General features: G+C 52.4%; 8 protein-coding genes across 8 annotated transcripts; 5 read left to right on the plus strand and 3 right to left on the minus strand.

Annotated features, from left to right (window-relative positions):
* Positions 1-1,139: 1,139 nt before the first annotated feature.
* Positions 1,140-1,895, minus strand: BO72DRAFT_2160 (uncharacterized protein). Its single transcript, XM_040939724.1, has 2 exons — positions 1,212-1,895; positions 1,140-1,151 (listed from the first exon to the last, which is right to left on the minus strand). The coding sequence occupies exon 1, from the start codon at positions 1,732-1,734 to the stop codon at positions 1,222-1,224; it is 513 nt and encodes a 170-aa protein (XP_040806595.1). The 5' UTR covers positions 1,735-1,895; the 3' UTR covers positions 1,140-1,151; positions 1,212-1,221.
* A 1,880-nt stretch (positions 1,896-3,775) lies between these two features.
* BO72DRAFT_482230 (uncharacterized protein) lies at positions 3,776-4,859 on the minus strand. Its single transcript, XM_040947719.1, has 2 exons — positions 4,718-4,859; positions 3,776-4,398 (listed from the first exon to the last, which is right to left on the minus strand). The coding sequence occupies exons 1-2, from the start codon at positions 4,735-4,737 to the stop codon at positions 4,071-4,073; spliced, it is 348 nt and encodes a 115-aa protein (XP_040806596.1). The 5' UTR covers positions 4,738-4,859; the 3' UTR covers positions 3,776-4,070.
* A 399-nt stretch (positions 4,860-5,258) lies between these two features.
* On the plus strand, positions 5,259-5,994 carry BO72DRAFT_366234 (uncharacterized protein; the record flags this gene model as incomplete). The annotated part of the gene is made up of 2 exons (XM_040940776.1): positions 5,259-5,453; positions 5,590-5,994. The coding sequence occupies 2 exons, from the start codon at positions 5,259-5,261 to the stop codon at positions 5,992-5,994; spliced, it is 600 nt and encodes a 199-aa protein (XP_040806597.1).
* A 447-nt stretch (positions 5,995-6,441) lies between these two features.
* On the minus strand, positions 6,442-11,641 carry BO72DRAFT_502620 (MFS sugar transporter; the record flags this gene model as incomplete). Its single annotated transcript, XM_040949077.1, has 20 exons — positions 6,442-6,718; positions 6,757-6,832; positions 6,888-6,973; positions 7,019-7,055; positions 7,121-7,408; positions 7,460-7,579; positions 7,629-7,881; positions 7,934-8,680; positions 8,737-8,900; positions 9,714-9,794; positions 9,855-9,920; positions 9,977-10,149; positions 10,199-10,320; positions 10,380-10,646; positions 10,700-10,818; positions 10,872-10,926; positions 10,976-11,022; positions 11,076-11,265; positions 11,397-11,514; positions 11,574-11,641. 20 exons carry the CDS (start codon positions 11,639-11,641, stop codon positions 6,442-6,444), a joined length of 3,354 nt encoding a protein of 1,117 aa, XP_040806598.1.
* Positions 11,642-12,743: 1,102 nt separating this feature from the next.
* BO72DRAFT_366372 (oxidoreductase, short chain dehydrogenase/reductase family) lies at positions 12,744-13,862 on the plus strand (the record flags this gene model as incomplete). The annotated part of the gene is made up of 4 exons (XM_040940787.1): positions 12,744-13,216; positions 13,301-13,412; positions 13,485-13,598; positions 13,662-13,862. The coding sequence occupies 4 exons, from the start codon at positions 12,744-12,746 to the stop codon at positions 13,860-13,862; spliced, it is 900 nt and encodes a 299-aa protein (XP_040806599.1).
* A 709-nt stretch (positions 13,863-14,571) lies between these two features.
* BO72DRAFT_2320 (uncharacterized protein) lies at positions 14,572-15,308 on the plus strand. Its single transcript, XM_040939858.1, has one exon. It carries the CDS (start codon positions 14,769-14,771, stop codon positions 15,273-15,275), a length of 507 nt encoding a protein of 168 aa, XP_040806600.1. The 5' UTR covers positions 14,572-14,768; the 3' UTR covers positions 15,276-15,308.
* A 943-nt stretch (positions 15,309-16,251) lies between these two features.
* BO72DRAFT_2292 (uncharacterized protein) lies at positions 16,252-17,629 on the plus strand. Its single transcript, XM_040939840.1, has one exon. The coding sequence runs from the start codon at positions 16,509-16,511 to the stop codon at positions 17,148-17,150; it is 642 nt and encodes a 213-aa protein (XP_040806601.1). The 5' UTR covers positions 16,252-16,508; the 3' UTR covers positions 17,151-17,629.
* Positions 17,630-22,224: 4,595 nt separating this feature from the next.
* Positions 22,225-24,145, plus strand: BO72DRAFT_2455 (uncharacterized protein). The gene is made up of 2 exons (XM_040939969.1): positions 22,225-23,484; positions 23,572-24,145. The coding sequence occupies exons 1-2, from the start codon at positions 22,665-22,667 to the stop codon at positions 23,994-23,996; spliced, it is 1,245 nt and encodes a 414-aa protein (XP_040806602.1). The 5' UTR covers positions 22,225-22,664; the 3' UTR covers positions 23,997-24,145.
* Positions 24,146-24,907: the final 762 nt, after the last annotated feature.

Below are 24,907 nucleotides of genomic sequence, written 5' to 3' on the forward strand. Positions count from 1 at the left end.
GGGTTCTTCCCTCAGTGGTGGTTCGCTGCATTCCTCATGCTGAATGGCGTATAGAGTCAAGGGATCGGTATGCGCGATCTCCACGCCTGGATGAACATAATAGGTGCGGATATCAGAGATGTCGTCCTGGTCCAATGGGAAATCGAACAAAACTTCGCATTGATCAATGGGATTCGCTCCATCTGGACTTGGAAGCGTGATGAAAGTAGGAGAACAACTTGGTGTATGGGAAACGGCCAGGTACGAAATCTACAGCGATGAGGATCCCCTCGCCGGCGCCCGGCATGACTTTCTCCCGCTGCTTCTTTGATTAATCCGGCACTGCCAGCGGCCACCCGAGGACAGTCTGATTCTGCAGACTGATCAATTGGTCTAGACGCAGCTTTTAGCGAGTTTACGAAGTTGAGCGAAATAAGTGAGGGAATGGCCATTTTATTCAAGTTAAAGATATTCAGTACAGTCATTATATACCAAAAGTGATGTATCCCGTCATCGACATTCCCCCCTCATCGCCCTCACTGAAGAGGACACAACGAGAAGCGAACTTCCTATCAGGGAGAATTGTTCTCCAGAGCCGATCAGTCCGTAGACCGAAGGCAACACTCGTCGTGGGAAGATGGACGAGGGTCGTGGCAGGCTCTGTTAGCTTTTTTCGATGTAATGAAGAAAAGAAAAAGTTCAGATAGGGAGCGCTGCCAGCACACGGTATTTATGTGGCCTGTGGATCACGTGCTTGAGCTAGGCATCCGTCCCTCGCTAATTGCCAAGCTGTCAGGCACCCACCCGTTTGGCCTGTATGTTCTGTTTGTATTTGATCTTATCCCATTGTTACAAGCAACAATCTCGCCCCGCATGCCTCGCTAGCAAAAGACCAGAAAGAGCCACCAAACCCTCATTTATGTACAGGAACTCAGAAGAACTAAAAAAAAAAGGGAGAGAGAGAGAGAGAAAAGTAACCTCAAATGAAAAGGCGAAAAATGTACATGCAACCCAGTTCCTACCCAGCGAATGCTCTCCAGACTCCAAACTCCCATGCAGTATAGTTATGCTCCGCAGAAATGTGTTGTTTGAGGTGATGACACTGCAAATTGTATCACAACCGAGAATGGTAGGTTGAGGTATCGACAGAGAGGGGCAAGGAGACACTGGTCCTGTTCGTGTACTGTACTTAGCATTTCGCGCCTCCCATGAAGCCATAATATGCAACATACCTCTGTATCCTCAGCCGATTAACTCCTGTCGGTGATCCGACCTCCAAACGGCTCCTCCGACAGCGACGGTAATTCCCACCGCGATCGCAATCATGGTTCCCAGGATCACCACGGCAATGACGCCTTTGGCCACGATGCGCTGCTTGCGGCTCAGCCGATTCATGCACCCGCAGTGCCTCTTCGGTTGGCCCCAGAGATTCGACGTCGACTCATGACGGCTGCCCGACTCCAAGGCGGATACGTTGAACATGGGCGGGCTCTCGGGGATGACGGGGGAAATGTAGCGCTGGACGGTGGGCTGGGGTTTCTCACTTTCCACCTTCAGGCGATCGATGTTCACAGATGGGGTGGCATGGCGATAAAAGGGTGAGGAGGGCTTTGCGCCCACACAGGGGTTGTAGTCTCCTGGCTGGAGATCAGGGGAAGAAGCCGCCGCCGCCAGGTGTGCTGGTGTTTCAGAGTCGGCGGGGAGCTCGACCGCGGCGGGATATTTCTCGGCTTCGCACACACCGTGACCTGTCATTTCGCCAGGGTGATTCGCTCGGTTGGGGGTCCCTGGGATGTGGCGTGGAATATCGGATGCTGTTCTTTGGGGAAGCTTGTTTGGGGCAGATGTTAGGTTGAGACTTTGGGGTCAAAGATAGGAGTGCAGGTGTAGGTCATGAAGATCAGGTTTATCGGTGTGGAGCTCCAGGAGCAGCAACCTAATGATAGTACTTGGTCGCAAAGGACAACGTCTGGGCCCAGGGTGTCGTAGGCCGTTCAATGCATGATGGAAGGGGGTAATAGCAGTAAGTCAGTGGTGGCTTCCTGAGGCGTGCAGCGGGTTGCGACTCGGGGCTCGCCATGGCAAGATCCATCCTGATCTTTTGTGTCTTTTCATCGGCGGGAGCTAACGATGACAGTTGGAGAGCTGCAGACAGCATTCCTATTGTTTTCAGTGGGCTGGCCCTGATCCGGCTACTTTGGGTGGCAGTCTGGAGTAACTGGGGCAATCGGAAGTATTTGCATGCTTCTATTTTGGTCGGGACTGGCCGCGTTCGACACCTTGGCCGCCGTTATATGATTGTTTGCATTATCCTTTATCTCGATAAATTTTTATTGCTGGATGGAATCGACTGTAAGCAATTCGCTCTCGATCAAGCTTTGAATTAGAGATGAAGAAGTAAATAGAAAGCCTACTATTGCTTATGGTGGGGTGGTAAAGGTTGCCGGGGGGGTGTGTTCCAGAGCGCAAAATATATATCTCCGAGTCACTACACCACAAACATCAATCTATGTATCCGCTCAACCTCCTTACAAACATCAATTATGACATCGGAAATCAAGTTAACAACATGATATACTTAAATACTACCATTGGATCTTCCTAATTACCAGGATTTAATCTCACCATGCTGTCAACGTGTGGTGAGCAGACATAGTACTGCGCCTGCACCTAAAAATAACGATACAATACCCGACTTCACTCCCTGCTTGATTACATCTGCACCGAACACCAATAGACCACCCATAGACCGACTCAAACATTGAGAAAAGTATATACACCCAGCAGCATCTCCACCGACGAACAAGCTCACCAAACAAACTACATCACACTTCATAAGAGTCCTCATTCCCGTCGCTTGACCCGTAAGCTCACCCAATGTCTAAGATAGAGAGTCTAGACCTTCGACGCAGCCATCATCGTTGTCAGTCACTAGATCTAAGAAAGGAACAAAAGCCCACTCCACACCACGCCACTCAATCCCCCTCCCACCGCCGGATGATCTCAAAAAGCCCCAGTTCCACATCACCACTTCCTTCCTCAACCCACTCCGCCGGTTGACTAGGATACACCCTCAAGACCACCAGCTCAAGTATGTGTATGCTCGCGGAATGTAGAACAATCAATGACCAATGAGCGGAGGAATTGAAATGAATTGTTTCCGGCCAGAGGGGGGGGGACAAAGGGCAGGGTCACACTGCACCCATAAGTTCATCCCTTGATCTCCCCTCGCAACTATCCCGCCCAGCATTCCCCAGCGACTGAACGATCGAAAGAAAACTTGAAATATGAATCAATGTCTCTCTTATCCTCTCTGCCGGTTCCCCGTGAGGCTCCTAAGAGAAGAAATGGAATCAAGTAAGTGGTCAGATATTCCCGCAATGGCGTCCTGTAGTCCAGGGAAACCGGGCCCTGAGATTCGCTGCCTGAGTCGCTTTCCAGCCACCTTCCATCAAATATGATGGCTTTCCCCCCCCAATTTTTGCCCAGTTGGCTGAGTCACTTGGGGCAACGGGTGTGGAGTTCAACCGCCGACGATCCAGATGTTCTGTCGAGATCTCAGCTTGGCTCGCGTGACCACCATCTCTTTCCCCAACGTGAGAGTAGGATAGGGTCTGGGAATTGTCCCACCATGCAGGACAAGACCGTTTCACCAGTGACATGGAGCACGCACGAGTAAGAAGAATAGTACTAGCTACCCCTAAGAAACTAAGGTTGTCCGCGTCGAAGGTCAGTCAATGCACGCCGCGGGCCCTATCTGAAAGTATCATTATACTACACTGAAAGTATCATTATACTACACTGGAAGTATCATTATACTACACTTCCCGCTCCCTTCCCCAGCAAACATCACCATCAGCCAACACCATGCACAAACAACCCAACACGCCCAGGTCCCGAAATAAATCAAGTAAACCAAGTAAACCACAAAGCCCCCCAAAAAATCAAAATAACCTCAACCTCAAACCAATCTCGGAACCCATTTCCCCCACCCTAATCAACCCCCATTCCCAGTCCCAACCCAACTCACCACCAAAACCAACCCAAACTATATACATCCATATCCACCCCCACCCGCCCAGAAAAGATAATCACAACAACCCAATCACAACATCCCCATACAGCTGCGCATCCAACTCCAACTTGACCTTTGCGTGGAGATTTAAATGGATCCGGATCCGGAGACTCTCCTTGCCGTCCTCCTCCTGCGTGGGCCCGGGCGCCTTCATCCCGCTGTTCGGCACCAGGCCCTGGGATGTGGTGTTGGTGGCGGCAGCGGCGGCGGCAGCGGCGGCAGCGGCAGGGGGGTCCGCCGGGAGGTTCTCGGCTGCAGAAGGGGCGGAGGAGTCCAGCTCGTCCTCTGGGTGGTCTTTGCTGGTGCTGTTCTTGCGGCCGCCGGTGGGGCGGCTGTCCGGGAGGCTGTTTTCGGGGGAGGTGGGAGAGGTGGGGTGGTTAGTGGTTGTGGTTGTGGAGTCTTAGGGAGATTTGAAAAGGAGTAGAAGGATGGTTTGGGACGTGGAAGTGGAAGTGCAGATGGAGGGGAAGAAGGTGACTCTAAGGACAGAAACTGGCTCTGATATGTTCTCCTCTTCCTTTTCTTCTGCTTTTTCCAGTAGTTGGTGGAAGCATTAGGGTTATAAGGGATACCATCCATGGACATGTATTGGGTGGAATTAAGAGGATAAGAAAGATAGACTGGATTGAAATGCGTCAAGACCAGCAAGAGTCAAGGACATACCTGGTAATTGACTCGGCCATTTTAACGATATCAGTAGATCCCGGTGCAACTGATTCGGTAGGAGGAGAGAGCAGAGGCAGCGGTGTTGGTGGCTGTAGGGAGCAGACGAGATCAGGCAGGAAGAACTGGGAATAGAAATAAGACGTGGACGAGGAAGAGCTTATTTCAGAAGACGGCATGACAGCCTGGAGGATGAACAAGAGAGCACCATTAAAGTATGGAGTATAGTATAGTATAACCTGACCTCATCGACTTTAATCGCAAGCTGAAGTTACCTTGCCTAGTAGCGATGGACCATCGCGGCGCTCTGGATGGAACATACTCCACCTGCCACCTGCAGCGCCAATCAGTCATATTTAACTCACACTTAATCACATCTCGCAGTTCAGCCGCGGAAAACTGCCTGCGGTCCTCTCCCGGTGTGAGCACAAGGCAGTCATCGACCTTGTTTAGAATATCTAGCGAATGGTCATACTCTTTCCTCCACATCCTTTCGACACAACCAGCGAACCCCGCCACCATGGTGATAGGAATTGCAGTAATGGCAGCTCTGCTGCCCACCATGATTGGTCTGAATGAAGCTTCCCAACACACGCGCGACCATGAAGAAGATCGACGAGCATCAGCCCGCAAGCAGCGCTGCCATCTGATTGCCAGCTGCTCGCTCACCCAAGGGACCCCTAGCCAGCGCGGCGAAATCCAGAACGCAAAGGTATACGTGGATCAAGACGGCCGGGTGAGTCTGCCTGTGCTTTCCTTCCCAACTACTGGCTGTCTGCTTCAGTCTGCCGTCTACCGGAGCAATAGACAACCGCCATTCAAACGTCGCAGCAAAGCTAAACATAACAACCTGTTCCTTTCGGAACATACAGCTCTACATCACGAAAGAACCGCCGAATGCGATGTCTCCATTCAATGGGGGGTTTTATACCCATCCAGATTTCCCGACCGATAATACCTCCGGGCTGGTGACTATCACAGGCGAGCAACCACCCACTTTACGGTGGGTGTTTCTCGACGCGCAAACGCACGAAGTGCGCTGGGGTAGTCGACCCGACAGTGAAGGCCACGTCTGTGGGCCCTTTGACTGGACCAAGGATAAACAGCGATTGACGCTGGATGGGTGGGAGGGCTGGCTGGCGGTGCGATTGCCGGACGATGAGGCCGGAACCGGGCTTTGGCGGCTGTACTTCGACCTGAACGATGACGGAGCAGACCTGCCAGTTGGAGCGCAGGGATTGGAGATTGTACTAAGGCGGATAGCGGCGGAAGCTTGAGGGTTTGATTGTTCTGTGTTCATGAATAGATCATTGTAGATAGAGTAGGCTAGAATAGAGGGTGTCAAGATGACGAACTGCGCGGAAGGTGGAGCAGTGGAGCGGCTGGTGGAGTGGACAGCAGCATGATGTTGGATCTGGTGGATCTGCTGGCGGATCCCCCCAACTACAAACTGCTGCCGCCATGGAAAAGCCCGAGCTGGCACTTTGACCTCCACCCACTTTCACCTGATATCTTGTCAAGCTGCGTTATTTCAAACTCTCTCTGTCTGGATTTCTTGCCGGATGCGCGTTGGTAAACCCATGCATACCCTCTCTCAGCATGCGAGACTGTCTGCTGGTGCCTCTTTGACCATCTAAATCAGTCATTCCAGGGCACCAGACCGACTTGCTGTAGCGGGTCGTCTTGCTTGATTTATCGCCCCAATCGCATTTGGGGAGTCGCTCTCACAAGGTGGAATGCGAACATGTGCTGCCTCGAACACTCGGTGGAGTCTGCAGATTTGTATCTCGCTGCATGTCCACTCGCATATTTTCCTCCATCTCCTCTGCTTCCTCCTCATCTCCCCAGAATTCTCGAAGGTCTTCTGCTCGCCAGCTTGTTGCCCACCCCGTCTCCCGCTCGATACGCGTCAGCGTCTGAATGATAGCGGCGTGCTCGGAATGATGAGACATCACTTTGCCAGCCAGCCAGAGAGGTTGCAATGCATTGGTCCAGCAGCCGCTAAGTTACTAAGGATTAGCACCCCATTAAATTATGACACTGTGGGACTCCATACTGATGAGTGTTCGAGACGGAAATAGCGCAGATTTGTCGTGCATGCCAGAGGACAGACTTCTAGTTCCAATATCAGCGGCCGAATAGCTAGGGGAGCTCTCCAGCAAGATCCTACCGTTCGACGTCGCTGCATTGGAAGAGTTTTGGGCTTTCCCTGGAGTAAGAGAAGAGCGCAGGCATGATAAAGTTGGTTCCCGGATACTGAGGCGTCAGATAGCGACATATGAGCGCTTGAGAGGCACTTACTAGCAGCTCCATTCCCATAAAGCACAGTTGGAAACGGCTTGTCATTATCCGCCCCAACTGTCGCGGTCGGGATACTAAATAATGGCTTCATCTGACTGGGACGATTCTCGTACCACTGTTCCACATCATGCAGCAGTTGTTGCCATCGGTCAACATACGATGGGCCATCTTCCAGGATGCCGTGGTAGTATGTGGAAAGTCTAGCAGAGCCAAACAGCACGCCCAGTGTCTGCGCACATAGGAACACAGTGTAATTGGCATATGTATCGAAAGCATAGACATTTGACGCCAGGAACAACTGTGCAGCTTCGGTAGGGGTCATGTCGCGTGGAATCCAGTTACGGATGGGTATGATGGTTTCTTCTTCCGAGATGAGGCCACCGCAGACGTCTGAGATCATATTAGAATATTCGGGGCAGGGAAAGTAGGTGGACGGCATACCCATTCTCGCGAAGCACCAGAATAGCGCTTGTTCCTCCTTGCCAGAGAATCCATTAATCTCAGCAGCCTGGATCAGATATGCGCAGCCATCGAGATGACGCCGCCACTCCTTGGGGTTGCCTGACGACCCCAATCAGCTGTGCCAGACTTAAGAATGAATAGAACGTACAGCTAAGCATTTCTAACACGCAAAGAATTACGCAGGACGCGATAACAGGAGTGCTCTTGCTTTCAAGCTCAGGGAGAAGCAGGTGAATTGCTTCTTGGTACAAGGACAGACTTTCGGATTGAGACTTCCGGTTCTGTTTCCGCTCCATCTGTCGGGCGGACAGGGCTAGAATTGAGTAGCGGAGATGAGGCGCCGACTTGGCCATTTGTGGGAAGGTTGAAGCAAAATGACGATGGTTGTCAAACATGTCAAGCTGAAGGGTCAGTGTGTACTGACAATTACCACAAGGTTCGTGCCGGACTCACCCAAAGACAAATCTCGTTAAGGTAATTCTGCCACAGAACATTCTCCCGTTCGGGCAGAAGCTCAAACTCGCGCCCTGCTCTCTGATGTGTGACGACAAGAAGTTCTGTTCTTTTATAACCTTCTAGCACTGTACTGCCGGGCTCCGGCACGATCTCAGGAGTCCTTCCCCGACTTGGGATATCAGGTCGTGCAGTCCAAAGCTGCCGGTTGCGAAGGGTAGTATGAAGAGCCTCATAAGCAGATCCAGGAATAAAGACATCGTTGGTAAAGCTGACTGCGTCAGAGAACACGCTCTGGTCAAACATGGGCGAGGGTATCGTATGATAGACATTGGATGCTGAATGTGGGAATTGCCCGGTGCTCCCCGTAAGATTCTGAACAGCTGCCAATTCATCGACAATAAACTCAGGGCTCGAATGCATATATGGGTGGTAATGGGACACATCTGGAGAGCTGTGGGATGCGTGCTCCGCCCCTCCGGCAGACTGCTGCAGATCCAGGCTGTCTGGGTTCTGGAAGCTCTCATGCGATAGCGGTGAGAGTCGCTCCGCGGTACGCGGGCTGAGATCGGGTTCAATAATTTGAGTGCTCGGCGAAGGAGACTCCAGCCCGGGGCATGCGTTGGCATTCTCATCATTGTTGCCATCCCCTAAAGGTGCTGATGACGCGACACGCTCATCTACTGGTCGTCGAGATTGCTTGACTGCCGCTGTCTTGGCAGATCGCGCAGGAACAACATTCAAGATCTAGATCCGTCAGTTAAATACTCCTTAGTTGACCTACCTGGTCGACTGTAATGTACCTTAAATTTACTCTGACGACAAGCACGACTGGCAGTTTGGTTCATGGAAGGATGCTCGGGTTCGAGGACTTTGAGATTAGCCTCTCGGAAAGACCCCAGTCGACGCCATTCACACGTGTCGCCTCGACGTCTGCAGCCCGAGCAAACAGGCTTTGCTTCGTCACCTGGTACTGTCAGTTTAATGATCCAGTTGACCTTTGAGCAGCAAGATGGAAGCAGATAATTACATTTCCTGCGGCGACGGCTGCAGTTGATACAACCGGTACGAGTGCGTTTGCGCGGCGCAAGGCGGGATGTGTCAAGGGTAGCGCGCATGTTGTGGCCCGGATCAATTTCTGATTCTACCGCCATTTTCAATTGAAGGAGAAAGAGAAATCTGGGGGATAAGATGGAGATCAAATCGAGGTACGTAGTATTGATGGAGAAACCGCCGAAGAAACGGAGACTGCGGGGAATAACAAGGAGCGAGGAAGAAAATTTCCCGATCGGGTAGAGATAACCGCCGAAGATATGGGGAAAGGAAGAACCCGGGGGAGGGGGGGTTTCCCGGGGGCCCCGACCGCAACTGCCTGTTTGGGAGGCTCGTCTCCCGGCACCAGGCTTTCAAAACAAAATTGTTTCGTTATCACTGCATATACCGCAGGTACTGGATATCCTGGATATCTCAAGTCTACTTCCATAAGCACTGAACTCTGTACACCACCGACGACAGAGACCTGCCCGTCACTCAACATGTTCAACCATTCCTACCTCCTTGTCTCCAATGCGCTCACTGACATCGCCCACTGCGCCCATCGACGGGTGCCAGTGAAGCTGCACCTTCTCTCCCGTGAAAAGCAAGTCCACTTGTTCCAGCGTGAGGTTGCGTGTCTCGGGATAGAAGAAGTAAATCAAGGGGAGGAAGCAGAAATTAAACACTAGCAAGCCACCGTTAGCTCGGGTTGATATCACTCTACCTATCAGGGGGCCATTCTTACCAGCAAAGTAGATATACGTGCGATAGCCGATGCTGTCAATACTGACGGGCGTGATTTCCACGACAAGAAAGGTAAAGATCCCTGCAGATGGCAGTCAGCAAATCTCCTCGAATCTTGACCTTCACCCATCGTGATACGTACAATTGGTGGCAGTAGCCAATGCGGCAGCACGGCTTCGGATCGCCAGCGGGGCATATTCAGCGGGCACTGCGCGCAATCGGTCAGTGAAGCTTCGTCTCCGGAGGATGTGGGAGCCAACTTACATAGCCACGGAATAGCCAGCAGGCCAACGGCGAAGAAGAAATTGAAAAGGAACAGCATCACGGTGGCCACGATACCAGCCGCATGGCCGCCATCGTACACAGTGCCAGCCAAGATAGCCATGCAGCCACATTGTCCCGCCGCCGCAAAGAGCATGAGTTTCCGACGACCCAGCCTGCGCAAATTAGCAGCTGAGCGGGTGAGCTTGAGAGCAAGAACTGTACCTATCAATAGTCCAGACGGGGACAAAGGTAGAGACAAAATAGGCTACCCCGTTGAAGCCCGCCATCAGTAGGGCCAAGTTGTGGCTCATACCAACCGAGTTCTCGAAGATCACCGTGTTGTACTGCGTTCCGTCAGCAAGACATAATCAATTTAGTTTCAAGGGTAGAGTAGTGGTCTCACATAAGTGATCAAATTGACTCCCGACATCTGCTGCATGAACTGTCCCCCCATTCCCAGAAGCGTGCGGTAGAAGAACTTCTGAGGCCCGTTGCTGAAGATCATGCCGAAGGATCCTTCCTGGGATGCTGCCTGTTCCTCTGCAATAGCACGAGAGATCTCTGCTACCTCCGTGGTGACGATGGTGTCAGACTCAGAAATTTGGTCTGCGTTAGGCTGAACAGCCCAGATAATGTGTTGCGCTTCGTCGCGTTGGCCGTGGGAAATAAGCTTTCCTGTGTTAGCTCCCAAGTCCCAGAGCCCCTCGGGACAGCAAAACTCACCCAACGAGGCGACTCGGGCAAGGCAATCACCCCTAGAAGTGTGATGATGGCAAAAAGAATCTGCAGCGCGATAGGAAACCGGAATTGAGCTTCGTTGTCGACATAACTCATTCCATAATCTGAGCCCTTTTAGTATGTGTGGCGGGGCTGGGGAAGCAGTAGATAGACTAACCAACCCAGTAGGCTGTCATGACACCGAAGATGTTGATCGTGAGCTCGATCGCCAGCTATACGAGGTCAGCACCGACCATCGATGTTGTCAGCGAAGTCACATACCCCTTTTCCTCGACTGGATGCTTTGCTCAATTCCGAATGCCACACCGCTACTCCAATCAGCCTGCATCCTAGGGGGACGGTAGTCTGAGGACAGACGTACGGATTGTACTGGTATTGAGACCATTGCCGACGCCGGCCACGATCCGACCCACAATCAACTGCGGGATGCCATACGCACTGCACTGAATCGCCGCCCCGATACTGAGGATGATGCAACCTGCAATGATACACATCCGACGGCCGATCTTCTCACCCGCGAACAGAGCAATCAGGGCACCCAAGAAGCAGCCCTACTCCATGGTCAATTGGTGTGTCATCAGCGAAATCGAAGTGCCATCAACCTACGATCTCATAGATAGCAACCCTAGCCCCAGTTAGCTCGCTGCACACAACACTTTCACAAACCTGAACCGACTTACACCGTGCCTTGCAGTGAAGAACTGCCATGTCCTGCGGAAGTCGTGTCAATCTCCGGGAATGTCCGCGTGAATGCAGTACCGGTCAAAAGACCTGACATAACACCTTGATCATATCCGAATCTAAGCCTTCAAGTCAGACTTGGTCCGATAAAGATGGACGAATGCATTGGATGACTCACAGAAGGAAACCACTTCCTGCAGTGGCAGTAATAGCCAGCGACAGTGGCTTACCAGTGAGAACAGTCATGTCTTTCCGTAAAGATGTTTGAATTGTGATTAAGGAACAAGGCTAGCAAACTAGGGCTGGCTCGCATTGACTCCGATCTATTTGGGGCTCCATCTACTTTTATAGGGCTGGGCTGGAGTAGGGTTAAAATCGCCGAAAGACGGCAGAAGGACGGGATAATAGGACGTCATTTTCATGGGGTGGTTTCTGCGGGGACGGACACGAGGAGCCCGGGGTTGTGTTTTTGGGAAGCGGAGAACAACCGAAACCCTCTTTCCAAGGAATTATGGTCAAAGACGGAACCATAGCTTCCTTTGAAACTTCATGGTTGGATCCATGGTTATTCATGCTCCCAGAAACCACGTTTGTAGCGGTTCAACAGTTTGACGCCTTTTGGTTGTATCGCAAGTCAATATAGTGAGAACGTTGGCCTGGTCATCAAAGTCTGCATGCTCATAAGCATTGTCCCGAACGTTGCGCACCTCCATTCTGCACGACATCATCTGATTCATGCGACTATCCAACCTCCGCTTCATGAATTAGGCTGAGTGGGTTTCTGGCTTAGGGCATCACCAAGTTTGCGCTCGTATATTCCCCAGTTTGGTAAGCTTTGGCGCCTCGGCACGACCCACAGTGGGATGAGCCGAAGGGAATCGGCAAAGCCACGAGTTCATCATCCCGGACTTTCCCCTTCAGGAAGGCTTTAGCACCACCCGTCCTAGTGGCCGGTTACCCTCCCGCCCGCGTACTACAGTTGACTACATACCGGCAAGCTAACTACCCGTGGATGGTCTCCTGTGTGGTGGCTACTGCACATACACCAACTCATCACAGGCCAGGTCCTGAACAGCGGCGCTATACCATCATAGATCAGTGGAGCAGATAGCATAGCGATGAGAACGGTCCCAGCGCGAAACGCATGTTAGAAACGTTCCAACAGGATGTCTGTCCCACAACAAGTTTCCTCCTACTTATGTTAAGCATAAGCGCAGTCCACTCACCAACTGCACACTCCCCATATAACTGTAGTTTCTCCACGACAGCCCTCATTTAAATTCCCCCTCCCCCATACCCACCTAACCACCTCGCCTGCACCTAAAGTCCTCTCGCACAAGTTCTCACCATGTCCCCTTCCATCACCGACAACACCACACCCGAGGTCGCCCTCGAGCACACCACCCCCGCCGTCGCCGCCTCAACACAGCCGCCGGTTATCGGGCGCACCAACGACCTCTTCTCGCTCGGCAATCGCACGGTCGCGATCACCGGCGGCGGCCGGGGACTGGGGATTGTGCTGGCCGGAGCCATCATCGAAGCCGGCGGCGACGTCGTGTGCCTGGATCTTCTCCCCGCGCCCAGCGCCGAGGAATGGGCCTCGGTCCAGAAACTGGCCAGCGCGCGGCGCCTCCACGCATCCTATATCTCGTGCGACATCACCGACGAGGCCTCCACGAGCCAGATCCTCGAGCAGATCGCCGCCGAGGCGTTGGGCCGCGATATGCCCCTGCGGGGACTCATCACCTGCGCCGGGATCCAGCAGATGGTGCCCGCGTTGGAGTACCCCGTTGATATGTGGAGGAAGATGTTGGACGTTAAGTAAAAGCTTCCACCACCACCACCAAGGCCACGGTTCCTGTGGGAGGATGTGATGTGTGAAATCTAACAAGAACCGGTATTCAGCGTGATTGGCACCTTCATCCCCGCCAAGCATTGTGCTCGCATCTTCAAGGAACAGAACACCCCCGCCAGCATTGTGATGATTGCTTCGATGTCTGGGCAGATTGCCAACCGAGTAAGAGACTCCCTTCTTTCCATTCCATCGACTGTGACAGAAGAAAAGCTAACAGGGCGATCGCACACACAGGGTCTCACCTGCACAGCATACAATTCGTCCAAGGCGGCCGTCCACCAGATGTGTCGCTCTGTAGCACAGGAATGGGGACAATATGGCATTCGCGTTAACACCTTATCCGCCGGAGTCGGTTTGCTCTTATATCCTCATGTGTCCAGCGATGACTGCTAACCATTGATTCAAATGCAGTATATTCGCACCGCCATGACGGATGCCTTGCTCGCAGAGAAGCCGGAGGTGGAGGAGACCTGGATGCGGGGTGCGCTGCTGGGCCGCCTGGGCGTGCCTGAGGACTTCAAGGCGCCCACGGTGTACATGCTGGCCGATGGCAGCGGATTTATGACGGGAGCGGACTTGAGGGTAGATGGGGGCCATTGTGCCTCGGCTTGATTGCGGGATTCATTCTGATAGATGGCGTTCAGGTTGATTGGGGAATGCATTTCATTTGACTTAATAGGTTGTTTATCCGCGGTGGTCAATCATGGCCGTAGAGCGGCAGGAGCCAGAATTCTAAGGTGTCCAAAACGTCGAAATCATTGATCTGACTCTAGAAAGTCTCGACTTTCAAGGAAAGCCCTGGGTCCCACGGCCACAGTTCGGTTCAATTGCATGAAGAAAGTCGTATTCTTAATGTGCCCTGTGCTTATGACCCCTGGGTCTACGTTAACGGTCCCAAGGGCGAGTCGCTGTAATAAATGTCACTGTACGCAGATTTCCATTAGGCGATACGCCAAAGGATTATGACCGAAAAGGGTATGACGGGTTGGGTGCATGACTGTGGCGCGCAGATAATGTCGCTTCCGGGGGAGTCAAGTGGTCAATATCGATTTCTATCATCTTCCTCAGCTTCCCACACCGAATCAATGCTCCATCGTCTCGAAGAGCCGTTCATGCAATGGTAGTCCATAACACCACTAAGATTGGGTGTCAAATTCTAATGCGGGGAGCTATATCCTTACTGTCATACGTCCGAAGTGGAATAGTCAGCGCTTTTGACTTCACCATCAACAAGGTCCGGCCTCGAACAATCCATTAGCTTTCGATTCATCATTGTTGAATGTCATGGTAACATGGCAAGCAGTTAATGGCCGAGCTGCATCCCTCAGGCGTAGGCTTGCATCCAACGCTGAGTAGAAAGGTTTGTTGGTTGTGGCACCGGAAAAACAAGATGGTGTGAGAAAATACCCAACAACGGTTGACGAGCAGCCAATGGGCCAGAACGGTACGAGCACACCAGTCTATCCTCATGGCTTCCGAGATAGTTAACGAAGATAGCTGTCAACTGTTTGATCTCCGATGCGACCCTTCCTGTGCCAATGTGTGTCTCAATGTTTACCTTCTCTGCGGCATGTTGTGATGAAGATTGGAATCATGATAGACCCACCAGCAAAAGCCAGTCTGCAAGAAGAGCGGGGATTCACATACTTGAGCAGGGACACGTCTCCAGAAGGTCGAGCACTCTTGCACATAGAGGGGTGGACGGCAGGCCCATGCGAGTCTGAGCACGGTGCTGGTCACAGACCCCGCGCGCATAGTCCGTCATGCCATGACAACGGAGTGACTGACATTACCTTGATATCAATCCTTGACCAATCGTCGTTCAATTTACTGAAGAGGTATGGATGCATGAGGATGCAATGCTGGCGCCAACCCGGCAGAGTTGAGATGAAGATAAAGTATGAAAACAAGCCGTGTGGAAGTCTGGGGAGATCCAGCCGCCAAACTAGATTGACAATAGAATTGAAAGCTCCCCGCAGGAAACTTTCCAGAGAGACAGATCGTGTGGGTTCACTGTACATCTGATTGACGATTTGCACGATGGAATCCCCGGGCGAGCCGCCACTAGGCAAGACCGGCAGATGTGTGCATTAACGCGGCCGATAACGACAAGGGTCCTGAGTATCTCTGACCTGGGGTGGCTTTCCGAGCAGTCGATTGGATTGGACGTAGTTTGATGAGGAACATGGTGTACATATTGTGTGGTGGTTCAAGGAGAGGTTGAGCTTTAGCGCTGGAAAATAGCGCGCGTTAATCCCTGAGGCAGTCAGTATCTCGGCCTTGTTCGTTAGTTTGCAGCATTGCATGTTTGGTCTATTTGAGCGATAGAGACCAGTTTTCAAGCACTTTCGAAGGAGGAATATAAAGAGCATGGTCCCGATGATTGCTTGAGCTTCATTTCATTTGACAGAGCAGCCGACACCTTCTCGTCAATTGTCACACATCTTTGCAGATCAACCGATCTGAACCTGCATTCGAGCGAAACACCGTCTTCCCCTCATTCTCCCGGAAGCCAATCCACACCAGTCAGGTCTGCAGACTGATAATCCATTGTATTGGAGATCACACCTCTTTGCAGCCCGCTTGGGTGAGTTGAAACGTGTGGAGGCGGATAGACGTAGTGTGTGGAAAGGGTGATTCGGGGTCCTTCAATGCAGCCGCGCACCTCTCGGGATCAAGCCATTTTAGGTCTAGCGCGTGACACTGACCTTGGATTCGTGACAGACCATCATACTTACATGACATGCGTCTTGTTCTTTTACCGTCCTAATACCCGTACGGTACGCGAAATCCGTCTGCCTCTCTGGACTGTCGGCGTCAATTCGAGATAAATAATAATCCTCACCCTCCACATCTCGCCCGCCCTCCATCCCTTAACCTCCTCCCCCACCCTCCTTCACTTCTTCTCCTGAGAAAACAGGATATCACGAAAGAAAGTTCCCTTCCGGTCTTTCTCTATTCTTATCACAGCTGCGACGTTCCCGGTTGGATCGCTTCAGTCACCTAGTCCCGTCTCGCCCACTTCTCCCCCGGGTGTCGGCTGTCCCATACAAGATCGATCTATATACGACACCAGTGGCCCTTGTCTACTGCCACGCACGCACAACGTGACCAAGGTCAGGCGCATCCTTGCCAGAACAAATTGTCATCTGGCTCCCAAAGCCTCCTTTGTTTAGAGACACTTTGAGCACTCTTGTGTCCTACACATTACCTAAACCTCTCAAGACTCCGACACTTCTACCGTACATCATTTCAAAAATGCCGGCGAAGCCAATCCTCCATCCGTTACAGACCCCTCGCACAATGACCTTCCCCTCCGAACTTCAAGCGGACTCAGGAGCCAGTCTGTCCGGAGGAGGAGCAAGGAACAACAGTGACGACGGCCTGTCGACGCCCATCACCCCACCCGCCGCCTACACCGAATTCCTCAAGGCCCTCACTCCGATCTTCTCCCCCGCCGACGGCAATGGGGCCACCACGCGCTTCGTCTGGGACAAGGCCACGAAGACCCCGACATCACAGCCGGCCAGTGCGGTCAGCGGCTCTTTCAACTTCTCCGATGCCACCAGACCCGCGACGGCGTCGCTGCCGCCGCCGACGCCTTACGGCACGGTGCCCCCGACCCGGCGGGACATGATGAACTTGCGCCGTCTGCGCATCCCCCCGGCCATGCGGTACTCGCCCACGTTGGAGACGCCCCGGAGCGCGAACTCGATCTTGTCGCCCTACTCGCCGTCGGATTGGAAGCTGCGGTATTGGGAGGGCCCGCGGAGTGCGACCGCCAGCCGGGTGAGCGTGCGGCATGTGGTCACCCATACCGTGACATATAAGCGAACACAGCTGGAGGATCCGCCCAAGGGGAAGCGGAGAAAGCATAGTGAGGAGAAAGATGAACTGTGAAAGTTTGATTCTATTCAGTTTAAAGCGCTTTTTTCTTGTCTGGGTTAGGTAGCGCTGGGTTTGGTGTTGGGAGTTGGGGAGCGGGTTCATTGTTGGCGAGGATATAACAAATATGATTAAGTCTCTTGAAGACATTTGGAAGTCACTTATACCTTGACTTGAAGTCTGTTTCTCTATTCGATGAACATGAGAACGGGGAATACCCGCAGGAAGCGGCTACGACTGGTTCATTGGCAAACACAAGCAGACTTGACCAATGACGATATGTAAATGGAGTCTAATCTACCACTTTCAGTGACGTCGGCATGAGTGTAAGTTCTTCGCTATAGTCGACCCTCCATCAATCAACACTAGAGCCATCGACACTGTTTCTTACCATCAACTTGGTCTGAGAAAGGTACATAAGGTACAGTACATACTGACCAACTTACAAACCTCCTCCCTGACCAACTCACCCTAAGCTCCATCCATACCACCCAAAACCCACAGACTCAAACCCACAATTGACTTCGGGCCAATACACCAGCACCAGCACCAACCCCGAGCCTCCTGCAGAGCATCTGCGCCGCATGCACACACCTCCCACCCCCCCTCAAGCCTACCGTGGGTACTCTGTATACAATCCGGCCCCCCTCCCAGATCCCAAGATCCTCTGAATCCCATTCTCCCCTCCAGCCATAATCACGTGTCTACCCTAAAGATCCTGCGACATCAACAATCACCCATCCACAACCCATCTCTACCCACCATCACAAGTACAGAAGGTCCTCTCTCAGCTAGCCTATTCCTGTTTCACCGGTCCCTTTTCAAGCATAAGCGCGATTCACGAGCTAGATGCCCAACCACGCCGGCGGGTCCCAAGCATCCGGAAGCGCGCACTGACTGACGATGTGTCTATGGTAACAGCCTTCTCGCGGCGGTGTGGGCCGTTCACTCGCCCCAACCGTCCTATCCCATCTCAGGGAGATGAGTCGTGACCCGGCCCGGGGCAGTGGTAAAGATGACTATTGGGGGGAGAGAGGGAAGCCTGAGCCGGAAAGGTAATTCCCACTCGGGGAAGACGGGAGTGAAACCTTTTTTTTCCGGGGGCGCGGTTGTTACTTGTGAGGGGAGGGGGTTTGTGCTTTGGTTGGGAAGGGATGGGGTGTTGTTCGGGTTGGTTTGAAGATGCAGTAGAGTGAGGACATGACTTGGGGGGGTTAGATTCTGGACGTTGTTGTGTTGGTTGTGAGTCTTTGGGGGGTTCGATTTGGATAGATGGTTGTGGTTGTCTGACGAGGTAGTAGAGAGGGCTTTTGTGTAGATACTGATGTAGAGGGGTGTATGTATGCATGTTTCCCAGTTGAAAGCATCGCTATTTACTCAATGACCCGTCTATGTAGGAGAGAGTATCATCAACAGCATCGATAAAGTCGAAATCCCAAGGGTCAAGAAGAAGAAGAAGAGAAGAGGCTCATCACAACCAAATACATAGTATGCTCTGTGGTGTACGGTAACCAACCCACCGTCAGCGGTAACGGTAAATGACCAATACACTCGATACCAACGCGAGCGCACGGCGGTAACCCTACCCTCCCCATTGGAACCATTTACGCCCAGAGATCGTGAGCAATCTCTCTCCCCCCGCCCCTTTCTTGTCTGTGGGCTTGCAATTCGACCTTTTAGTAAACTGAGCCACCCTCGACTAAGACTGACATTTACACTCTAACCCGCGTCCAAAGTTCCGGTGATTCGCCCCGTGGGAGCGTCAGGTCGAAGAAGTCTGCCGTGCTAAACGGTCGCCGGTCAACCCTGCCCGTGCCCGGGCACTGCGAGGAGAGCCCTTAGATCAATCTGTGATTTAGCACCTATCGATGGGACCAGGTCATTGGCCAGCAAAGCGCGCTGACTGTTTCATGTTTGCTCGCTGAAGAATTGCGGGCGCAGGCAAGCGGGATTAAGGGGTGGGAGATTTCTGTAGTGTGTACTGTACATTAGATTGAGATTGAGCTAGAAATAGAAATAAAAACTACAAGAGTGAGATCTTAGTGATGAGATAGAGATGGCTTCGAGAAAAACTCACCACTCACCCTCCGTGATAGGGCTGGTCTGGTGCCAGCATTCATGACCTCTACTGTTGTGGCTCTTGAGTATCCTCGATGCTCCAGTCTTGTATCCTCAAGCTCAATGCTAGATCGAAGATTGTTATGAGCAACAGGTATGAGTAGAATAGACACGCGCTCCTCCAACGCGACCTTCTTCACCACAACCTTCAATCCGAGTAGACAGTGTGCTAGAAGCTAGCTACTTGGTACTAGCATTCCTCCTCAGCTCCGGCGTAGCAGCCTAGGTAACATCATACCTAGTAGCCTGGCCATGCAGACGAGCCAACCAGTAAGTAAGAAAGTCCCCCTCGGCGCCAAAACCCACCACACGTCATCTAAACTCGACCCCCCACATCGATCCTTATCCCGGCGGAACCAATGGTTCCAGAATCGGGAGGGGAAAAAGCCCGCCGACAGGACCCACCATCGCCCTAAGAAGCCTAGTGCCGGCGCTTAACTGCAGCTGCCACGATGTGGTCCCGGCGAAGTACTGCCTGTACCTTCAGGTCAACTACTGTCACTACCACAGGGTGCAACAGCCCTGCTAGTATCGATCCTCGGTACTAAGGTATACTATATTTAGAAAGAGTAGACTACAGAATAGGGCACTATCCCAAGTCCTACCCATAGTGTCGAGAACACACAAAAGGAAGAGCGAGAAAGAGTGACAGAAAGGAGCACAAGATACTTACCAACAACGCCTAACCATGAAAACAAGCTCCCATGCAATTAACCTTTGTGAAGGATTTTCCACCCGCCCCGAAAAACCACCAGAAAAAAAATATTCAATGTAGAGACGAAAAATTCGGTTCATCACACCCATAACGCCTTACAACCCCATAGATTTGCCGCCGTGATCTCAGCCGCTCGCACTTCGCCCCCCACCCCCCTCTCATTCGGAGGGGATCATCGCACGCGTGTCAACCTGTGCCCCTTCCTCTGAAAATTCCTATTTACCAGATTCGTGCAGAGAGTTGACCTTACGCAACAGGTTTAGCCGTCTGAAGGGAAGGGGGACGGAAGGAAAACCTGTGATGACTTTAGACTGGGATTGATAATTCAGCGGAAATAGCCAACTACCTAATCAGCAGAGGCGGGCAGAGGAAAAAGCGGGGCAGGGAGTAAGTAAGTAGGTGGGCAGCGTCTCGCGGTTGGCCCAATCCGGTTGGATTCTTTGGTGTCTTCTCTGCAGGCTGAGGATGGATTGGCTGGCTGACTGACTGATTCACTCGACTACACACGTAACTCGACGGCTGGATGTACAGTATACTACTCCGTACCGTACTGTGCAGTAGACTTTCTGTGCTCTGCAGTGGGAGGGAGGGGCAGCTGTTTTCCTAGTCTGCAGCATAGTCGAACAGTGCAAAGGTCAGCAGGTGAGTGGCAGATGCGAGAGCCAGACACACATACACACACACTTCCTTTCCCTCTTGCTGGAAGGGCGGGTAGTGTCCTCAAAACTCTCGGATATCTGCAGGCTTTCTATTTTCATCACAGGCTAAGGAAGTTATTTTGGGTGATTGAAGAGACCCTGAAAGAGACACTCTGATTGGGCTAAGCGCAGAAGATGCTATGTATGCGTACTGCTATTCTGGGATGGAGGTGGGGAGAGGAGGGGAGGAGATATTTTTGGGAACCGCTCTTATGGCGGCTGCAGTGACGATGGGCCATACAGTGGTTTGCGATCGCTGCATTGGGAGCTTATATCATGAGGTTGGAGCCGGAGATGATGAGAATCATTGATGATGAACGCAGATGCTGGTCCGAGTGTCGTCGTCGACAATGCTGCTTGGATTCACATTGCAACTGACTTGGTCCGAGGTCGAACATCAACAACACACCGGATAAGACTGTCGTCAGTCCTGTCAGTGCATCGAATGAACAACCCCTCCCGATGATAATATCCTCCGGACAATCCCCATGGACTGAATCTTGATTTGACTGGTGGAGCGTGCGTTCGTCAACCGGTCATAGTCATCGACCTCATCGGGATTTTCGCAAGTCCGTGACGAATGGCTGGGGCTGCCGTGATTATTAGCCGTCCTTCCAGCCCAGTCGATTCATGCCCCCCCCTTATCGATATACCAGCGGTTAGTCAAGTTGATGATGTTGACTTTTGTGATGATGATTGCAGAAATCGAGTGCGTTGAGTTTGCCCCTCTCTTTCTTTTGAGCAAGAGTCTACCAATGAACGTAGACGATTCGTCCCCTTTGGTGATACTCACAACGCGGGGGACAATTATAGAACAAATCATGGGCGGCGCGTCCGTTTCTTCGCGCAGTTTAAGCGCACCATTGCCTGCATGATCGCATCTCTTCATCACCCTTGCCCTTCCCTGAAGACTGTCCACCCGCGTGTTGCCGCCCAAATGCTCGTCTCATGGCGGCGGTGGTATGGTAAAGTTCTGTACATTGGGGGTTGCTTACCATGACCAAAGTTACGGACGTTTTCAGTCCGATGCAAGAGGAGTAATAAGCACACAGAGAAGAGGTGGTTGACCAGCTGTTGGCCAGATGGCTGCTTATAGAGGGAGAGAGCCCTTCTCGCATGAGTATATCATGGAGGGAACACTCCCACAGTGATCCATGACGAACGACACAATGAACCTGACCAAGGATATTGCTGACATGCCTGGCCCGAGTCCTCTTTGTCGCTCCACCATTCGTGGTCTCTTCCAGTGCCCCTCTTCATTCTCGTCTCTGTCTTTGATCTCTCTTCGTACCTCAAGTGGGGTACATACAGTACTTCCTCGCTCAGCCTCGGGTGGCAGCCACGAGGCCAATCAGGCATCCCTCCAAGCATGAGGCATCACCATGGACTGTTTCTCTTCGACTCTCTTCGACTGGCATGTCTGCTGCCATGATGAAGGACCTAGCATTCAACAGCAATGCAGTGATCAGGACGGACGTGGCAGAAACAGAACAAGAATGAAGGGGTGGGGGAAATAAACATGGAAGAGAGAGAGAGAGAGCGTTGAAGCTGCGGTGTGATGCCAAGGCTGAATCTATAATTAGAAAAGCCCTTCAATTTCAGAACCCCTCAAATCAAATCAAATCAAATCAATAATGCAAGTCAATCAATCATTCAATCAACACCACCACCAACGATCTTGACTTTTCTTCCGTTTTCTATCCTTAGACTCTCTATTCATCTTCTTTGAGCCTCGTGGACGACAGAGCATCATCATCATCATCACCATCAGTCCCACTGATTGACACCAACACGAGGAATCATTCCATTTCGTCTGATCCGTGATCGGCGGTTTCAGTCCCTCCAGCATCTCCATCCCCGTTTCAGATGCCTCGTTCATCTTATCAGCGACAGTTCACTGCCCTCGTCCGGTCCGCCTAGAAGGTCCAAACCTTCATCGTCCTCCGCACCATACAACGACCCGAAAGTACAAACAAACACAAAAAGACCCCCAAAGCCATGGCATACTCCCTCCCCACGCCTTTCACCCCCAACAACAGCGAATTCGCTGCCCTCGACCCATCGCGCGTCCCTGATGGCACCATATCCATCACCGCTCTGGCTCGCTTCGAATTCGAAGCCGGCAAGGGCAACGACGGAACCAAGATCCTGATGATCGAGTGGGAAGACGACGATCTCAACCGAACAGGTCCTTCAACGGATAACAACAACAACACTAAAGGCGGCGGCTCATGGCACGTCGCCTGGGAAGGGAAACAGGCGGTCCTCCCCGCCGACGAGAAGACCAAGGACAACACGCGCCGGTTCTACTTCCTCCTCCCGCCGCACGTCACCATCCCTCCGACCGTGACGCTCTTCTACGAAGCCGCCCCCGCCGATCACGACCAAAATACTGCTGCTGCGGCGGCGGCGACGACGGGAAAGGCCCCCGAGCCGCTGCATCTGAACCCCTTACCCGCCATCTTCCCGCCGGAGCTGGGGGCGGACGGCCGCTCCGCAGGCAAGAAGGGGGTGCTGCACACCATCTGGGCGAAGAAACGACTGCAGGTGCTGGACAAGGAGATCCGCGACGAGTGTCTGGCGAATGTTGAGGGGATCGCGCTGCACATGGCCCTGCAGGAGAAGGAGTGGATCGAGACCAACTTCGGGGTCTCGTTGACAGAGCGCAGTCCGCCGGCCAGCCATCCGGATCCGCACTATCCCATGGGTCCGGCGACCCCGGTGTCGCCCAGTACCACAGGTGGGGGGAAGCTGGGGGAGAAGCTCCGGGGGTTGAAGTTGCAGACGGGTGAGAAGGAACTATCGCCGAAGGGAGAGGGTATGTTTTTCTACCTCCTGACTCAACCGTTTTGACCAGGCCCAACTACAAGTCCACAAGCTAACTTCTCACTCACATAACCTACAGGCCACGCCGCCACGGCCCGCCATCTCCTCTCCCCGCAGTCCCCAGACGTCGCCGTCTCCTCCTTCACCTCCTTCCACACTCTCCACAGCAACACCAACAACAACACCACCACCACCAACAACAACAACAAGCATCAACCAACCCAACCCCCCTCCGACCCGCCCACCCGCCCCATCATCGTCCACTACCCCCCCGAATCCCTCCAAACCCACCAATCCCCTGACTCCCACCACCAGCACCACCTACAACAAAACCACCAGCACCACCTCCACCACACCGGCTTCACCTCAATAGGCTCGTTGACACACACCCACCCCTCCAGCGCCGAATCCGGCGAGGAGCTCTTCGCCAAAGCCCTGAGTCCCCGCACGCCCGACCTGCCCCGGAGTCCATTCTCCTTCAGCCCGGGGACCCTACATATGTGAGATTAGTCCTTTCTCAATATTCTGCATCTGCGACTTGGGTTAGGCTCTGTGTTATTCTCTGGAAGGTTTGTTCTCGTCTATAAATAAGCCTAGCATGCATTTACTACATCACCTTCGTTTTTTTGTTTTTGACTCTCTGCATGATGCTGTTGCTGTTGATATATTAGCCACCCTCGCTTCACTTGTGTGTGTGTTTGTGTGTTTTGTTTGATGTTGCTGGTTCCCTTTTGCTTTTATGATTCCCCCACGTACCAAACTTTATAGTCTATTTTATGTGTTTTACCTCTTTTCGTCTTCTTCATGATCTAAGATTCGAAGATGGGGAGGGAATCCCAGTCTCTTCGTTCTTTAATCTGTATATAGATGTTCGTATGAGTATGGCTGTGTGCTTTTCTTGCGCTGTATTGTAGGGGCTTAAGTATGGGGGGAGGGTACGGTGCAGAGCTTCCATTCCATGGCTAGGGTAAAGCATAGGGAATAACGGTATCGGCACCAGCATTCTGTTCTCTCAGAGAGTGAGAGAGAGAGTAACGCAACGGGCTCGATGATTGAAAGCCCATACACTTGGGTAGGTGGGCAGATGATAGGTAGACAGGTAGGTAGAATTATCCCATTTAGCATCATAACCTCAAAGCGCTCGAAGACTTTTGAACAGCCATCCATGCAATAGTACCTAGTTCACATGAGCAGTGCAGCGCAGCGCAGCGTTAATAGCTAGCTAGCTAGCTCGTATCCGACAACAACAACAACAGACAACAACAGACAACAACAGCAGATCCTCCTCACGTCACCCCCCTTACCCCGACCACACTCACACACAAGCAACCAATCTCACTAATTCTTCTTCCGCGAGCTCGCCTGTCTCGTCACCCTCCCCGTCGTCGTAGCAGAGGAAGCACCCTGCTGCTGCT

Source organism: Aspergillus fijiensis, assembly GCF_003184825.1.
Source record: "Aspergillus fijiensis CBS 313.89 unplaced genomic scaffold BO72scaffold_1, whole genome shotgun sequence".
Lineage (NCBI taxonomy): Eukaryota > Fungi > Ascomycota > Eurotiomycetes > Eurotiales > Aspergillaceae > Aspergillus > Aspergillus fijiensis.

Excerpts from the sequence above, each read along its gene's own strand:
- BO72DRAFT_2160 (XM_040939724.1), bottom strand. The coding sequence starts at position 1,734 with ATGACAGGTCACGGTGTGTGCGAAGCCGAGAAATATCCCGCCGCGGTC.
- BO72DRAFT_482230 (XM_040947719.1), bottom strand. The coding sequence starts at position 4,737 with ATGGCCGAGTCAATTACCAG. Across the intron at positions 4,399-4,717 it reads ATGGCCGAGTCAATTACCAG|CCTCCCGGACAGCCGCCCCA; the intron begins GTATGTCCTTGA and ends CCCCGAAAACAG.
- BO72DRAFT_2320 (XM_040939858.1), top strand. The coding sequence starts at position 14,769 with ATGCGACCCTTCCTGTGCCAATGTGTGTCTCAATGTTTACCTTCTCTG.
- BO72DRAFT_2292 (XM_040939840.1), top strand. The coding sequence starts at position 16,509 with ATGCCGGCGAAGCCAATCCTCCATCCGTTACAGACCCCTCGCACAATG.
- BO72DRAFT_2455 (XM_040939969.1), top strand. The coding sequence starts at position 22,665 with ATGGCATACTCCCTCCCCACGCCTTTCACCCCCAACAACAGCGAATTC. Across the intron at positions 23,485-23,571 it reads ACTATCGCCGAAGGGAGAGG|GCCACGCCGCCACGGCCCGC; the intron begins GTATGTTTTTCT and ends CATAACCTACAG.